This window comes from Felis catus, chromosome A3 (assembly GCF_018350175.1).
Source record: "Felis catus isolate Fca126 chromosome A3, F.catus_Fca126_mat1.0, whole genome shotgun sequence".
Lineage (NCBI taxonomy): Eukaryota > Metazoa > Chordata > Mammalia > Carnivora > Felidae > Felis > Felis catus.
The window spans coordinates 85855217-85872119 of NC_058370.1; the positions used below are offsets into that span (position 1 = coordinate 85855217).

Genomic DNA, 16903 nt, shown 5'->3' on the forward strand with positions numbered 1-16903 from the left:
CTGCATGAGTCTTTACCCCGAGCAGGTGGAGAACTTACTATTTAGTCCTTAGAGCAGGGAGAATTTAAAAGAAGGAGACTTGGGGTGCGGTGGGGGGGGATGCAAGCTGTCTCATGGACCATTTTTAGACACTTGATCTGCTCAGTTAGGAGGAGGGCTTAGAGGTATATGGTGGGAGTCTTGGAATTTTGCATTTTTCTTTTCACCAAATAGCCTTATTTATATCACAAGAACACTCATTCTGCTCATATAAGCATTTCCAAAAACCATTTTCTCAAGAAAGTGTGCTCATAATGCACCATCTACACTGAACGGCCACCCACTTCCTCAAATGCAAGGAAGCAGACAGTTAAAAAAAAAAAAGCTGAGAGGCAGCAGTTGTTTACCACTACTTCGCCTCAGTGAGGCCTGAGATTCTTTTGAACAGGAGCTCTGCTTCCCATGAGGCACAGTGAAGTATCAGCTGGGATATTTCTGGTAAAGCTGAAAGCAGAAAAAGCCAAGTGCACACTTCAGGAAGTACCAGCCCCTGTGGGACTATTGGGGCCTTGGGGAGCCTTGGGGGATTTGGGGGCCCTTCCCAAGTGACAGATGGATGGACCTTTCCTCTGAAAGAAAGGAGGACACACGTTGGCAGATCAACTTCAAACCCAAGCTTGCTTGTGAAGACATCATAACGGGGAACACGCCCACAAAAGTTAGAAGGAAAGATCGAAAAGGCAAGAAGGGCGGGAATCGACACAGACTTGTCCCTTCAAGCAGCTACTCACCAGAACCGGGCACAAAATGTCCCTGAAGTTGCCAAGAAACTGGGATTTCAACCTGAAAGTGGAGGCCGGGAAAATAGGTATGGTCACTATCTTTTTGTTGCCCTCATGGTTCTTATATGTGAGCACTCGCCATTTGCATGTTGGTGGGCAGGGAGCTTAATCTACTTAGAAATGGATCCCTCAGCAAATCTGAGTTTGGGGAAAATTTGCATTCAAACGGATGTGTTGGTTCAAAGTTCCCAAGCACCAGGAGAGGGTTCTTTTCTGTTTGGAGGTGGTGTTGGAATGGAGCCCCCCCGAGGGCTGAGGCTACAGATGGTGTACTTGAGATGGGCTAAGGCTACAGGTCACACATAAAACTTCACTGCTTGAGCTGTGAACAAACTCAGGGTGTTCTGCTTTGTGAGGCAAAATGAGCAAAAAGCAAACAGTGGAGACCGGGCTGGAACACAGAGACATCCGAAGGTGGAATAAAGACGCTTTTGGTTAAAGGGACAGAATGGAACAGAATTCTTAGTGAAGTTGAGGAAAAAGAGAGATGTATTGTAGATTAATTATCTTAAGAGATGCTGGCATGTTTTCTGAGATATTCTGGCCTTTAATCTATACGTCTTCTTATTAATGATGAGAGTGACACATTGATTTTACACTGCTATATAATTGTCATCATGAGTTTCTTTATATGGGTTTCTTTTATTATTAATTATTCTTAATCGATCACAGTAATTTAGGGCAGAGCAGTGGGCTGAAAGTGATTTCCCTGTCTTTCATACTCACACCTGCACAGTGAGCTAACTTCCTTGACATTAAATATGTGGGGAGGTGTTTCTTGTGGGTTGGAAAAGTTTTGCTTGGAGCAAGGTTTAGATTTGGTCTTCTAGTGGTGGTTGATATGTTACTAAAATAAGCGGTCCAATGCAAAGTTACATAATGAAGGGTTAAAGATATAGGTCTGAGAAGAGATTTGAAAGAAAATTGAGGGTAATCAGAGAAGCCATTAATGTTGGTGTCTAGGAAGGAATCAGTGGTCCTTAATGAAGCCAGGAACTATTGCATGCTGAGGTTGATTCTGAGAATACATAAATAAGCAAGAAATTTTTATCCTAATTACTGTTGATAACTGTGGGCAAATGTTCATGTTATCGTATGGCATAAAAATTAGTTTTTAGAAGTAAAACTTCTATGATTTTGTTCCCTTGTAAGTGTCCTGCTTCTATTAACAAGGGGTCATTCTATCATCTCACCTTCTGTGTTTGAACAGGTCTTATTCTCCCTCTGTTTAAAAGTAGGAAACATGAGATTAGTTAATAACTAAATGACTAATTGATTAAATGGTCAAATAATTTTTTCTTAAGGGACATAGGAAATTACCACATTAGAGTATACATCTGCATATTCTCAGACCTGGGATTAGATTGGGTAGATTTCATGGTTTCTACCTATGTTTATTCAATCACGGTCACCTCAAGTGCTTGCTAAAAATGCAGGGTCCTGGGCATTATCCTAACTTGTGAAATCAGAATATCTGGAGGGAAGCTCATACACTTGCAATTTAACAAGAACCCACCACTCCATCACACCCGATGAAGAAGTCCTGCTCCAGGGGCTGTGGTCTAAGTTAGTAGACTGGAAGAGCTACCATTCATCCAACATAGAGCACAGTGTCTGGTCCTAGTGGGCACACAAGAAGCACTTGTTGACTGAGTGAATGACTGACTGTAAGCAGATGATATTATTTAGTGTTATTTAATGAAAAAATAATAATTATTTAATGAAAAAAATCACATAATTACATAAATATTAAGAAGCCCTTCTCATTATCCATGCCATTTACAAGTTTGTCACCCTAAGAGATTAGACCAGTGAGAATATCTTTCATGAGTGTCACATTGATAAGGATTCAGATCATAAGCTGAGTTCTCCCAGGAGAGAGAGTCACTGACTCAGCCACAGGACCACTGGTCCCCTCACCAGCATCCTGTGTCCAGGAGCAACTGTAAGAATTAGCTTAACAGTATATCAAAGAATCCCATAGCTATTAAGAAGACGTGTGGAACATGCAGCAGTGTCAGTGAAGTCAGTGACCAATCTGGGTAGTGAGGAGTAGATCAGGGTTTCTCAACTTGGATAAGATTGATATTTTGGACTGGATCATTCTTACTGATGGGGGCTCTCCTGTGCATTGTAGGATGTTAGCCAGCAGCCTTGGCCTCTACCCATTAGAAGATGGCAGTATTCTTCTACTACCACCAGTTATGACAACCAAAAATGTCCCCAGACATTGCTAGATGTCTGGGGAGAGACATCTGCCCTAGTTGAGAACCACTGGAGTGGATGATCATCAAAGGGTGGAACCCAAGTATTACCTCATGATTCACTGCCTAGGTCAATTTTAAAGAGAATTTTCCTAAGATATAACTTCAGGGGGATAAGCATTAGCATAAGGAGGATATGAGGACCAGCACTTGCTTAGGGAAATAGCAAGGCTCTGACACATGAATGTGGCCCAGGAGGGGGTCCCAGCTATTTCTTTTTGGCCAGCTGTGTTTCCAGTTTCCTCTAATTCTTTTGAGTGCTGAGCCAGGGCCAGAGTGAAAGTGAAAGTCTCTGAGAGTGGGGGAGGGGCTCTCCACTGCATTTTCAACTCAGAGAGCTGAGGTGGAGAGGGGCACTGGCTGGCAGAGCTGGTCCAAGGATCACCACCAGGGGCCTGACAGGGCTGGGAGAATGTGACCCAGGCCAAGCCGCATCTCACCTGGTGATCTTGGTGGACCACCCCTGGAGGAAAGGGGAATGAAAAGCAAACATATTTGACTTGAGGTAGAGCCCAGAGCATACATTTCTTTGATCCTTTATCATCTTCCATTTAGTTCAACAATGAAACTCATGAGAACCTTCCACTGCATTCATGCACTGTTAACTCAAATATTCTACTTTCCACATATTTGTCTTTCTCATTGAATCGTAAGCTTCAGAGGGTGGGTTGCAGGGCTTAGCATCTTCTCTCGCACACTGTCTGAGGGTCTGGCACATCCAGCGTGCCCAGCATGTAAAAGGGTATTGACCATCCAGGGAAAGCCCCCTTCTGCCCTGTGGGTTGGGAGCGTTTCGTTGGAAGATCACCTGTGAATTTCAGGACAGCCCATATTGCATCTGGCTCAGATACATCTTATCTTGTTTTCAGGTCCTCCAAGTCCAAACAGGAAACAGAACCTAGAGAGCTTTTGGAGCTGAGACACATAATGACAGGAATTGTGGACTGGCGGTTGTTTTAACGTTTTTCTCCCCCTGAATTTAATGTTGGAAAAAAAACTATTCAGAAACAAAATATAATTATTCTAGTCTCCCAAGTAGTAAAATGAATAATGACAATAGTGGGGTTCCTTTTCCCCACTTGATTTTTTTTCTATTTGGTAAATCATTATTTGTCTGATATGGTTTGTCTCGTTTGGCCCTTTAGAAAATCAGAGTAAAGGGAATGAAAACATTTAGTCCTTAAGACCTCCATAAGTGGGGGTGCCTGGGTGGCTCAGTTGGTTAAGCCTCCGACTTCGGCTCAGGTTATGATCTCATGGTTTATGAGTTCGGATTCTGTGGTGACAGCTCAGAGCCTGGAGTCTGCTTCAGATTCTGTGTCTCTTTCTCTTTCTGCCCCTCCCACACTTGTGCTGTGTCTCCCCAAAATAAATAAGTGTAAAAAAAAAGACCTCTGTAACTAGACCAATTCATAAGACCTAAGGCTTTATGCAGTGGAGGTTATTTTTCTTGTTAAAAGAAGTCAGAGTTGAAAGTATAGTTTTAGATAGAGGCATTGATACAGCCACAGATACACAGAGATAGAATTAATATATAAAACAGTCCTATGAACTAATAAAAATGATAAAAGAAAATAAACAACAGGAATAGGAATTTTACAGAATAGGGATAATGCCACCAGTGAACATATGGAAATATGCTTAATCACAATAATCAGGAAATGTAAGTTAGAAGCTCAACAAACTAGTTCTCACCCACCACATTGGCTAAAAGGAAAGTCTGACAATATCAAGTCTTCTTGAACACATGGAACAATAGCAACTCTCCTACACTGAAGGTACAAGCCTTTTTGAAAAACAATTCGGCGTGTCTTAGTGAAATTGATGATGTGTAAACCCTTGGAAGCAGCCATTTCACCACCACCGAGATGATCCCCTGGAAAAGCTATTGTGCATGGAAATCAGAGAAACTATTGTGCCTATAAATAAGAATAGATGTACGTACATTCCCTAGTATATTGCCTCTAATAATAGGGGACAGGAGGCAACCCAAATGCCCATCAATAATAGATGGAAAATTAAACTGTAGTATTTTTATTATATAGTTAAATGAGATTGAATAGCAAAAACTTAATATTTGGTGGAAAAGAAAAGTCACAGAAGAGCAGAATGGGAGTTATTTATATTAAGGTTAAAGAATAATATCTGTGTCTGGCAACACTGTAAGGAAAAGCGAAGGAGTTGACTAATAAAGTCAGAGTGATGGTTACTTCCAGAGGGAAAATAAGGGAAATCCATTTGGGGAGCTTCAAAGGTACCTAACAACGGTGGTAGATACATAAGAGTTAATTTTATTATTGTATAGAAAATGAACAAAGAAATGAACATGTATATAAGCCCTCAAATATCCAGAAGGATGTACACAACTTATTAGTAGTAGTTAACTATGGGTGAAGGATGTATGGGTAAGATATACTGACCACACATATATATTATTATTACTTTTTTTGTGCACTCCTTAATCCCCATCACCTCTTTCACCCATACCCCCCACCTCTGTCTCCTATGGTAACCATCAGTTTGTTCTTTATAGTTAAGAGTCTGTTTCTTAATTTGTATCTCTCTGTCTTATTTTTTCCCGTTGCTTGTTTGTTTGGTTTCTTACATTCCACATATGAGTGAAATCATATGGTATTTGTCTTTCTCTGACTGACTTATTTTGCTCAGCATTATACTCTCTAGCTCCATCTATCTTGTTGCAAATGGCAAGATTTCACTCTGTTTTATGGCTGAATTATATATATATGCATGCCACTTCTTTTCTTCTTTATTCATCAATTGATGGACATTTGGGTTGCTTCCATATCTTGGCTATTGTAAATAATGCTGCTATACACATCGGAGTGCATATATCCCCGTGAATTAGTGTTCTTGTATTCTTTGGGTAAATACTCAGTAGTGCAATTGCTGGATCATAAGGGAGTTCTATTTTTAACTTTTTGAGGAAACTCCATACTTCCACAGTGGCTGTACCAGTTAGCATTTCCACCAACAGAGAGCCAGGTTTACTTTTTCTTCACATCCTCACCAACACCTGTTGTTTCCTGTGTTATTGATTTTAGCCATTCTGACAGATGTGAGGTGATACCTCATTGTAGTTTTGATGTGTATTTCCCTGATGATGATTGATGTTGAGCATCTTTTCATGTGTCTGTTTGCCATCTGTATGTCTTTTTTGGAAAATTGTCTGTTCATGTCTTCTGCCCATTTTAAAATTGGATTATTTGTTTTTTGTGTTTTGAGTTGTATCTGTTGTTTATATATTTTGGATACTAATCCTTTATGAGATATGTCATTTGTATATATCTCCCATTCTGTAGGTTGCCTTTGGTTTTGTTGATTGTTTCCTTCACTGTGCAGAGTTTTATTTTGATGCAGTCTCAATAGTTTATTTCTACTTTTGTTTCCCTTGCCTCAGGAGACATATCTAGAAAGAGGTTTCTACAGCTGATGTCAAAGAGGTTACTGCCTATGTTCTCTTCCAGAACATAGAAAACCTCTTCCAGGATCTTTATGGTTTAAGGTCTCATATTTAGGTATTTAATCCATTTTGAATTTATTTTTGTGTATGATATGAGAAAGTGGTCCAGTTGCTTTCTTTTGCATGCTGCTGTCCAGTTTTCCCAACACTATTTGTTGAAGAGTCCATCTTTTTCCCATTGGATATTCTTTCCTGCTTTGTTGAAGATTAAATTGACCATATAATTATGGGCTTACTTTTGAGTTTTTTATTCTGTTATTCTATAATAATAATTCTCTATTATTTTATTCTATAATAATTATAGAATTATAATAATATAATTCTATTATATTATTCTATAATAAGACCTATGTGTCCATTGTTGTGCCAGTATCATACTGTTTTGATCACTATAGCTTTGTAGTATAACTTGAAGTATACTTGAAGTATAACTTGTAGTATAACTTGAAGTATAACTTTGTAGTATAACTTGAAGTCTGGAATTGTGATGCCTCCAACTTTGCTTTTTTTTTTTTTTTCCCAGGATTGCTTTGGCTATTCAGGGTCTTTTGTGGTTCTGAACAAATTTTGGGATTCTTTGTTCTAGGTCTGTGAAAAAAATACTGTTGGTATTTTGATAGGAATTGATTTATTATCTTATAAATATTTTCCAGGCTTCCTATAATGAATAAGTATTAACTATGCTATTAAAAATACTTAAAGATGAAACAAATTCCATAGTACTTGGTCAAGCATGTTGGCATAAGGTCTTACAGGTGACATGTGCTCTTTGGCCATCCGTAGACTTCCTGCACTTCTAGACTCAGGATAGAGGGTTTTCCTGGAAGAGCTACATGGTCCCAAAGTGACCGGGGAAGCCCGCTTGAGCATATTGCTTGCTTTCTATGAACACATAAATGCTGGTTCCCAGGTTGGAAGCCCATGGTGAGCCTGTCTGTACTAGTTGGCATTCAGCTTTGGTGAACACTCTCTTTAAAATTCATTGCTAAACTTACCATGTCCTAATCTGTATCAGCCTGGGTTTGGGACCAAATGTGGTCTATTTTGCTGTGGCTGAAGCCTCTGTACTCCCTGGGTAGCTCCTGGTCCCTGATGGGTAACGACCCTGGTCCCTGATGGATAAAGATCCCCACATGTGCAGGCAGGGTCAAGGGGAACGCCATGCCTTCATCAGACAGTGAATACTGACATGAGGTAGTGTTCTTCTCAGGCCTCATACTTCGTTTATTCTTTGTTCAAGTAAAAATATTTGTCCTATGTTGTCATCTACTTACCTTTAGGCATAAATTAAATTCTTTCTGCAAAGTGCATGCCTCCTGTTGCCCAGTGAGAGCCTCCTGGCCATTTGGGGAAGAGAGACTGATGTCATTCTAAACAGCAGCAGAGTGAGGACTGACTTGAGTGGTGACAGGAAGCCAACATCTTGTTTTCCACACACTCGTTAACAAAGTCCTCCCTGCAGATGCCAGGCAAGGTTGATTTAGATTCTGTACTTTGTTTTTGCTTGGGAACCAAAATATACTTGGTTTGGCAGGGGTGAGCTCAGTGACTTGGTGCGTGTTCTTTGAAAATGGATCCAAAACGAGATACTCCATGGTGCTTGCATGGTATACACAGCCCAAAGTATCTTCCAGTCAAGGTACTACTGCTGTGTTGGGCTCACAGTTTATAAAGCATCTACACAGAGTGTCTAGTGGGGCAACCATGTGGTGACTCCTCCTGTCTCTTCAGAGCTGGAGTGTGGTCCTGTGAATAAGGAATGTGCATAATGGGGGTCTTGGAAAGATCGGAGGAATGATCAAGAAGAATAAGTTGATGGTAATGGACCCTTCACACTCAAGATCATTTGAAAGGAAAGAAGTATAATCTCTCATGAAGCAGCACCATGGTTGGCTAACTGGATGCAAGAGAAGGGAGCGTGTGAACAGCTGAAATGCAGCTCTGGCCGTGGCCACAGTGATTAAGGCCAACAGGCAATGGTGAAGAAGCAGGGGCAACATCAGGGGACACCCATGGTCCTTGGAGACAATCCCGAATCGAGGGATTCCATCCAGGGGATGGCATGAAAATTTTGCAGAGTTCCCAGGCAGGAACTGAGATATGGAAGTTACAAAAAGAGAAAAATAATTTACATCTCTTGTTTTATGCTTTACTTGTCACCATTTTTTCTCCTTGAACATTTTTTTCCCTTGAAAGTTTTCTAAAAAAACAAAAATCACTTTACCAATATATATAATACCCATAGGTGTGGTAGCCAAATAGAAAGACAGTCCTGCTCTCTGCTCCTGCATGGCTTACAGGCTAATGGGACACAGACAAGGAGACAATTACAAGACACCAAGACAAGTCCTGTGATGAGAACAGCTGAGGGGCCAGAGGAGTGTGGCTGTGAGTAGGAATTTTGGTCCAGCCACCTCTCCCCATCACTGCCATTCTTTTCTTTAAGGTACAGACCTGTGCTTTCTTCAGTGAGTCCCACACTTGCCCTCTTTTCTGGCTGGTTTTCCTACACATAGTTGGAGAAGAAAAAAATCTTTGTAATTTTGTATGGGTCCTCCTGGTGAAGGAATTAAACTCAAGTTTTTTAGGATCTGGACCCGCTCACCTCCGCACTTGTCCCCGGCTATCTGTGCTTCCCCAGGCACGCTCACACTCCTACTCTAGACCTCAGCCCTGTCTTAGCTTTCTCAGTTCCCTGCTCTGTTGCATCTGCATGAAGCCCTCTCTACTCAGGACTCCCTTTCTATCACCCAGTTCCTACCCATGCTTTGGTCACAGCATAGACATTTTGCCCTCTAGGAGTCTCTAAGTCTGCAAATCTCTGGAAGGAGAGTAAAATAATCCCTTTTCAAGCTGTTTAAACAGAGAGGCTTATAGTTTAGACACTGTGGACTTCCTTCTAGATGAGTTCAATGAATGTTCCTCAACTTGCATATATGAGTCAACTCCACCAACATATGGCTTGGTTTTTGAACAAAGAAATTTGTCCTAATCTGAAAGATGCAACACCAGTGTTCTAGGCCCTCCCTGGAGAAAATAAATTTGAATTGCCTGTAAAAAGTGGCATTGACAGAAGATTGTCTAAAGGATAAATTGTTCATTGACTTTTCTCAATAGGAGTGTGGCGGGTAGGAGGGTGTGTGGTAGAGAAAAAAATGCCTGAGGGGTGCCTGGGTGGCTCAGTCAGTTGAGCCTCTGACTTCAGCTCAGGTCATGATCTCACATTTCGTGGGTTTGAGCCCCACATTGGGCTCTGAAGCAGGGTCCAGGATCTGAGTCTCCCTCTCTCTCTCTCTGCCCCTCTACTGCTGTGCGCGCTCTCTCTCTCTCTCTCTCTCTCTCTGTCAAAAACAAGTAAATAAACATTTTAAAAAAAGGGTGCTTGGGCTTAAAAACCCTTCTTCTAATTTGCAGTGAATCCCAGGGCAAGTAGCTTACTTATTAAATACGATAATAATACATGTATTGAGAGGAAAAAAGTATTTTGTGTACATAACATGTTAGATGTTCAGCAAACACAAGTTTCCTTTCTTTATAGATAATCTCTTTCCAACTCCAGATCAAATTAGAGGCTGTCCTTGGACTACATTACCTTGGCACCTTCACAGAATGGACTCCCTGAGTTATGCTTTAATATTACACTCTCAGTTTTTATCTTTACTGCAAGGAATGATTTCATGAATTTTGTGCCTGATTGTGTTGTAAAAATGAGAACAAGGAATGGACAATGCCATTGACTCCTATATGAAACTCTGTGTGAAAAAATTCTTTGAAAATTCAGTGCTTGGTAATACTTTGTCTCCTTTGAGGGACTGGTGCGCTTTCTCCTTTCTGCACATTTGTGCAAGTTATTGTGTTTCCCTTTTTGTCTTGGCTGCCAGGAAGCTCAGAGCTAAACTGAAGCTCAATCACAACTTTTACTTATTCACTTAACACACTTATATTTTCCTTTGTCTTTGTTATAAATCTATGTGTTCATTGCAAATGAGTTTTCTACTTGAAAATGAAGAGCCAATTAAGTCTTTGAAGAAGGGTTAGTATAAGCAATATATTAGTACACAACTCCTCAGATAGCCTGTCTATGTTTCATACTTAGTAGTAGTAACTGGGCATTACAATTTTTTTTATGAAATTTATTGTCAAATTGGTTTCCATACAACACCCAGTGCTCATCCCAAAAGGTGCCCTCCTCAATACCCATCACCCACCCTCCTGTCCCTCCCACCCCCCATCAACCCTCAGTTTGTTCTCCGTTTTTAAGAGTCTCTTATGCTTTGGCTCTCTCCCACTCTAACCTCTTTTTTTTTTTTTCCTTCCCCTCCCCCATGGGTTTCTGTTAAGTTTCTCAGGATCCACATAAGAGTGAAAACATATGGTATCTGTCTTTCTCTGTATGACTTATTTCACTTAGCATCACACTCTCCAGTTCCATCCACGTTGCTACAAAGGGCCATATTTCATTCTTTCTCATTGCCATGTAGTACCCCATTGTGTATATAAACCACAATTTCTTTATCCATTCATCAGTTGATGGACATTTAGGCTCTTTCCATAATTTGGCTATTGTTGAGAGTGCTGCTATAAACACTGGGGTACATGGGCATTACAATTTTTTAAAGAATGTTCAAAGAATGGCAGTGCTGAGAATTAGTTTTTTATTCTATAAATGAACATGCAATTCTATGACCATTTATATTCTTTCCCTGGTATTGTATAAAATGATGGCATTTTCAGTGCATTGGGATCAACCATTTCTCTCATTCATTCATTTATTCATTCATTTATTCATAAAACCTTTATTTGCTGACGTCTATATGATAGGTCCTTTTCAAGGGGCGTTCTGGATGTTATACTTCTCACACTGATAACACACTCTCACCCACACCTCCATCTTTCTAAAAAAAGTGTTTTCGACTTTGGTGCCACCACATTTTCTCCATAAGCTGTGAGGTGTCAGTCACCAGGACTGTGACTGACTCAGGTGACAGCTGCTTCACTTCCTTGCTTCCTCCTTATGCTACCCACTCACTCCCAAAATGTACACACACAGATCTTAGTTCCAGATGGGGCTGGTGATACTCTACTGCTCGAGCCCTGGCCTACGGCTTTCAAACCATTTGTGTGCTTCCTTGTTGGTTTGGGAATTTCAAAGTGAAAGAGGAAGTGTTACAGTATGAAGATTTTAAGTCTCTGTGGAGTCATTTTCATATATTTTTTATTTTTTTTAATATGACATTTATTGTCAAATTGGTTTCCATACAACACCCAGTGCTCATCCCAAGAGGTGCCCTCCTCAATACCCCTCACCCACCCTCGCATTTTCATATTTTTAAAACAACTCTATAAAGATTATAAAAAGAATTTTCTGACAGTCAGAACTAGCTATAATAAAAGGAGCCAGCTGTGTGTGTGTGTGTGTATACATATATATATATGTGTGTATATATATATATGTGTATATATATATATGTGTGTGTGTGTGTGTGTGTATATATATATATATATATATATATATATATATATATATATATATTACAGTAGTTAGAACTCTAGGTTTGGAGTCAGACTGCCTAAATGTGAATCCCACCATCACTAATTGCTACCTATGTGACTTTGATCCTCAGTTTCTTCATCTGTAAAATGGGCACAATCGTAGTGCTAAGCAATACGGTTATTGTGAGGATTAAAGGACATGATCTTTATAAAATCCTTAACAGAATAGCAGGCATTGGTATGTGCTTTATAAATATCAGTTGTAATCATTACCACATGGGCATTACTACAGTATAGATATGATATCAACTCCTTTTAACATGTCAGTGCTGAAAGCCACAGCCAGCAGTGCTAAGGTTTTGTTTGTCTTGGTCCAGTTAAGTTCTGTATTTTCTTTACACAAATGGTCTTTAAAACATCTGCTGATCCACTTTCCTGCCCAGTGACTGTCCCTGTCCCACAACAACTGAGCTAGGCTGTTGTTGACTAGTCATTTCTTATTTCTTACTCCTTCTCTCTCTAGCCTTTAAATGAGGAGTCCTTCCTTCATGCATACAAGTTTTATAAATTATGTTTACATAGCTTCTTCTTTCCATTTTCTTTCTTCTTTCTCTTTCTTCCTCCCTCCCTTTCTCTTTCTTTCTTTCTTTCTTTCTTTCTTTCACTATTTCTTTCCTAAATCAGGAAAGTACCCGAGTTATAACTTCCAAGGAAGCATTAATGGGGAGTTTCTGGTAAGTTTCCTGCAGAATGCCTGCTGCAGAAATGTCACTGTCACTGCACTGTTGTGATTGGAGAAGTTCCTCAAACTTCCCTTACTTTGGGGAGGAAAAGAGTGACTCTGGGCTGTGCATTGCCTGAGAGACCCTCCCCCATCACTGAGGAACCACTTCCTCCAGAGCTGCTAACCTCTGCTGCTGTCACATGTACCTCTGGCCACTAAAGTGAGGTTGAAAGTTGTTTGTTTGGGCCTCAGTGGAGTCAGTGTTTAATGTTTGTGATCACTTACATGTGGGTTACAGCACCAGCAGGCTCATTTTTCCGGTGTGCTATAAGAATCCTACTATTGTGGCTTACTATTCATTTTTAGATAATTATTTTTAGATATAATTTTGAGGAACCAGCAGGACCTTTGACACGAGACTCCCATCTTCCCTTAGCCTCATTGCTGTTGTTGCAATCCAAGGGTTTTTGTGTGAGTGTGTTTTTCCCCTCTGACTATCCTTCTGCATTGTTTTCTGTGTGTTTGGTCATTTAGACTCAGAAACCTGTTTTGCTGGTGGGTGAAAAATATCTCACCATGCACGCAGCAGAGTTATGATGATAACAGGTACAGAGTATAGTTGTCACCCCTACACCCTTCTCAGCCAAGGCCCTTTGTGCCGTGTTCTGACACTAACCTCCTTCTCTTCATTTGGTACTGACCTCTTTGTGAGCCAATCTGAGTCCCAATTTGCCTGGAACTTAGGGGTTCCTGAGATATGAGAGTCTCAGTATGAAAACCAGGAAAGACACCCTGGTCCTAGTGCTTTGTCTGAGAAAATAAAAGGCATTTTGAGAAAATACTGCCATCGTTGTGATAGGTGCTCTGTATATCTATTGAATTGAGTTTCGGTGAGGTCACACAATTTAGGGCAAAAATGAAATTATGGGAAAACTTCTTTAAACCTTGAATTGTTCTTTTTTTTTTTCTACCCGTGGTCAGAAGAACTCCTTCCAAATTCTTTCTTCAGCTTATCTGCATCTTCTATACTAGCTTCCTCTATCTGTTTTTATGAAATTTTTTATTCTGGCTCATACCTTCTCTGGAAGGATTGGAAGCCACACCTGTTAGCCAGGTGGCTGAGTACTTCCTTCCAGAATCACACAGAAAATCCCTGCCCTGTGGGATCTCTATATCTGCCCCCTGGGATGGCCATTCTACTTTCTGGATTTTCTTTTTGATTCTACTCCTTCCCCCCATCACCATGGCCACCACCCATCTCCTCTTGGAAGCCTTCCTGAATTGCCCAAGTAGGATTAGTCCCTCCCATTTTGTGAAATTGTACCGCTGTATTTATTGGGCACGTATTATGTGCTGGGCACTTTACTAGGCTTAGAAGAGAAGATAAAAAAAATTAAGATCTTGACCTCAGGTAGCTGACAGTCTCCATAGGGAGACACTCAGAGGGAAGCAGAGTTCTCCCACTAAAGAGAATCAGAAGTTCCTAAGCAAAGTAACTGCATTTGTGAGATTCTAAAAAGCTGACACAAGTCTCTTTCTGTAACCACAGCTTCCTTGCCCCACTTGAACCACAGCCCCTAAATATCTAAAGGGACAAATTTTTACTTGGTAATTCAAGTCTATTCTCTCCTTCCAAAAAAAAAAAAGACAAATCAAGTTTCTGATTCCAGGCTGCCATTCTGATTAACTGCCAGTAGAGGGCGCCAGCAGACAGTGTAGTTGCACTTCTATAGGTAAACTTAGTTGTTTCTATGGTTTCTGTCCAGAAAGCCTAGGGTTTAAACCAGTCTCTGGGCAGCACAATGCTGTCTTCATATCTTATCCTTCTATGGCCTGAAATGCTCAACATTATGATGAAAGCAATTAATGATTTAGTCACGTTTGTGTCTTTACAGACAAAAGGTGAGGTTCCAGATAAAAAGTGTTTCTTGAAGGAGAAAAAACCCCCACAAACCAACTCAACTAAGAAGCTAGACCTGAGTGTAAGGAGGGGAAGTTCTTTAAGAACACAGCCCTTGAAGTCAGATAAGCCTGGATTTGATATCCAGCTCAGCCTTTGATCACCTTTTTGAGTTTGGGCAAGTAGCTATAATCTCACTGTGCCTCGGTTTTCTCATCTGAAAAATGGGGGCAATAGTCCTGCCCACTTTACAGATTTGTTATAAGAATCAAATAACGTATGTACAAGTCACTTAGCAGGGTGCCTGGCAATAAACTGTTGTTTTTATTATTGGTAGTATCTCTGGTTTGATGGCCTTATCTCCAATACTTTCTCCACCTAGCTCAGCTACTCCTAGTCACAAGTAAACTGTATCATCTCCTATAACTGTACCATCCCTGAAAGCTCACTTTCAGGCTTCCCATGCTGTGGTGCCCAATTCGCCCACTCCAGCAATTCTCTGACTTCAGTGAGCCCCCATTCCATTGGTCCTACTACTTTTTCACTATTAAGCACCCATCATGGCCTCTTTACTATAGTTTCCTCATTCTGGCAATGTGGCACTGCTGAATAGATGCCCTTGAGCCTTCTGCCTCTCTCCCACTGTTGTAACCATGGGGAAAATCCCCTAACCCTATTTAAACCCGACAACCCACTTTCTGGATGCCTGTGCGTGGGCAGCTGAACATCACTGGGGAGAATCAGACCATTGAGCTGCCTGGATTTACCTAAAAATTTTTAAAAATGTTTATTCATTTTTTGAGAGAAAGAGACAGACAGAGCATGAGTGGGGAAAGAGCAAAGAGAGAGGGAGACACAGAATCCGAAGCAGGCCCCAGGCTCTGAGCTGTCAGCACAGAGCCCGATGTGGGGCTTAAATCCACAAATCGTGGGATTATGACCTGAGCTGAAGTCAACGCTTAACTGATTGAGCTACCCAGGCGCCCCTGGATTTACTTAAATCTGTAACCAATCATATCAGGTGGATATTCAATAGTTCCAGACAAGCCTACCACGCCTACCTAGTGAATTTACTTTCTTTTTCCCAAAACCTTTCCTTCTTTCTTTTTTTTAAAGGTTTATTTGTTTATTTTGAGAGAGAGAGAGAGAGAGCAGGTAGGGTAGGGACAGAAAAAGAGGGAGAGAGAGAAAATCCCAAGCAGACTCCACACTGTTAACACAGAGCCTGATGCAGGGCTCAAATTCATGAACCCTGAGATCATGACCTGAGCTGAAATCGAGAGTCGGACGCTTACCCAACTGAGCCACCCAGGTGCCCCATCTTTTTTTTTAATGTTTATTTATTTTTGAGAGAGAGAGAGAGAGAGAGAGGCAGAGAGAGGGAGGCACAGAATCTGATGCAGGCTCCAGGCTCTGAGCTATCAGCACAGATCCCAGCGCGGGGCTTGAACTCATGAACCGAACCGTGAGATCTTGGCCTGAGCCAAAGTGGGACACTTCACCAACTGAGCCACCCAGGAGCCCCCTAAAACCTTTCTTACTCTCTTCAAGGCCTTACTGCCTCGTCCTGCTTTTACCCTCACTTTTATATTTCATAGAGAAAAACATGGGCAGCTGTTTGAGAACCCCCTTCCTTTTCTACCACCCGATGCTTCAGTCTCCCCACACCTTCACCTCCAGCACTAACCCTTAGACCTGAACAAGAGGGCCCCCATCTGGAGGCCCGGATCTTGGAGAGTCCTGCTCTCGTCTGGCTCCATCTGTGTCCTCCTTCATGGGGTGAGGTGCCTGGCCAACGGTACATGCCCTACTTGCTTCTAGACCATATGGGGCTGTGAAAATCCCTACACAGTTGGCCAGAGCTGCTTCCAGAATTCGCACGAATGGTTTCCTGCCTGCCCGCCCCTCCCCCCCCCCCCCCCCCCCCCCCACACACACACACAAGTGGTTGATTGCAGGGAGGCCCAGAGCAGAGCTTGCATATCTGCGCTGATGTATCCCTGGGCATGTGTGTGAGGCCCTCCCTGTGAGAAACAGAGCTGGGGGTGGGAGGAGAGAAAGGGCACGGGCTGCAGGACAGGGCCTCCGTTTGTATTCTCAAATGTCAGGGGTGGATCTGGGCATGTCTTATTCTGCGGTAACCTAATTAAGCATCAGTGCACATCACTCCACCAAGAAGGTCCTTATCAAAATAGCTAATATCTGTACCTTAGCAAGACA

At 41.4% G+C, this 16903-nt stretch overlaps 1 protein-coding gene across 3 annotated transcripts in view; it reads left to right on the forward strand.

Annotated features, from left to right (window-relative positions):
• Positions 1-385: 385 nt before the first annotated feature.
• ARHGAP25 (Rho GTPase activating protein 25) overlaps positions 386-16903 on the forward strand; it is a 90690-nt gene continuing 74172 nt past the window's right edge. For 2 of the 3 annotated variants that reach the window (XM_003984077.6, XM_003984078.6), the window contains exon 1: positions 386-847. In XM_003984077.6, coding sequence (XP_003984126.3) covers positions 787-847 — 61 coding nt within the window. In that variant the 5' untranslated portion in view covers positions 386-786. The remainder of the gene's footprint in view (positions 848-16903) is intronic. The other variant, XM_045054310.1, reaches the window with a different exon arrangement.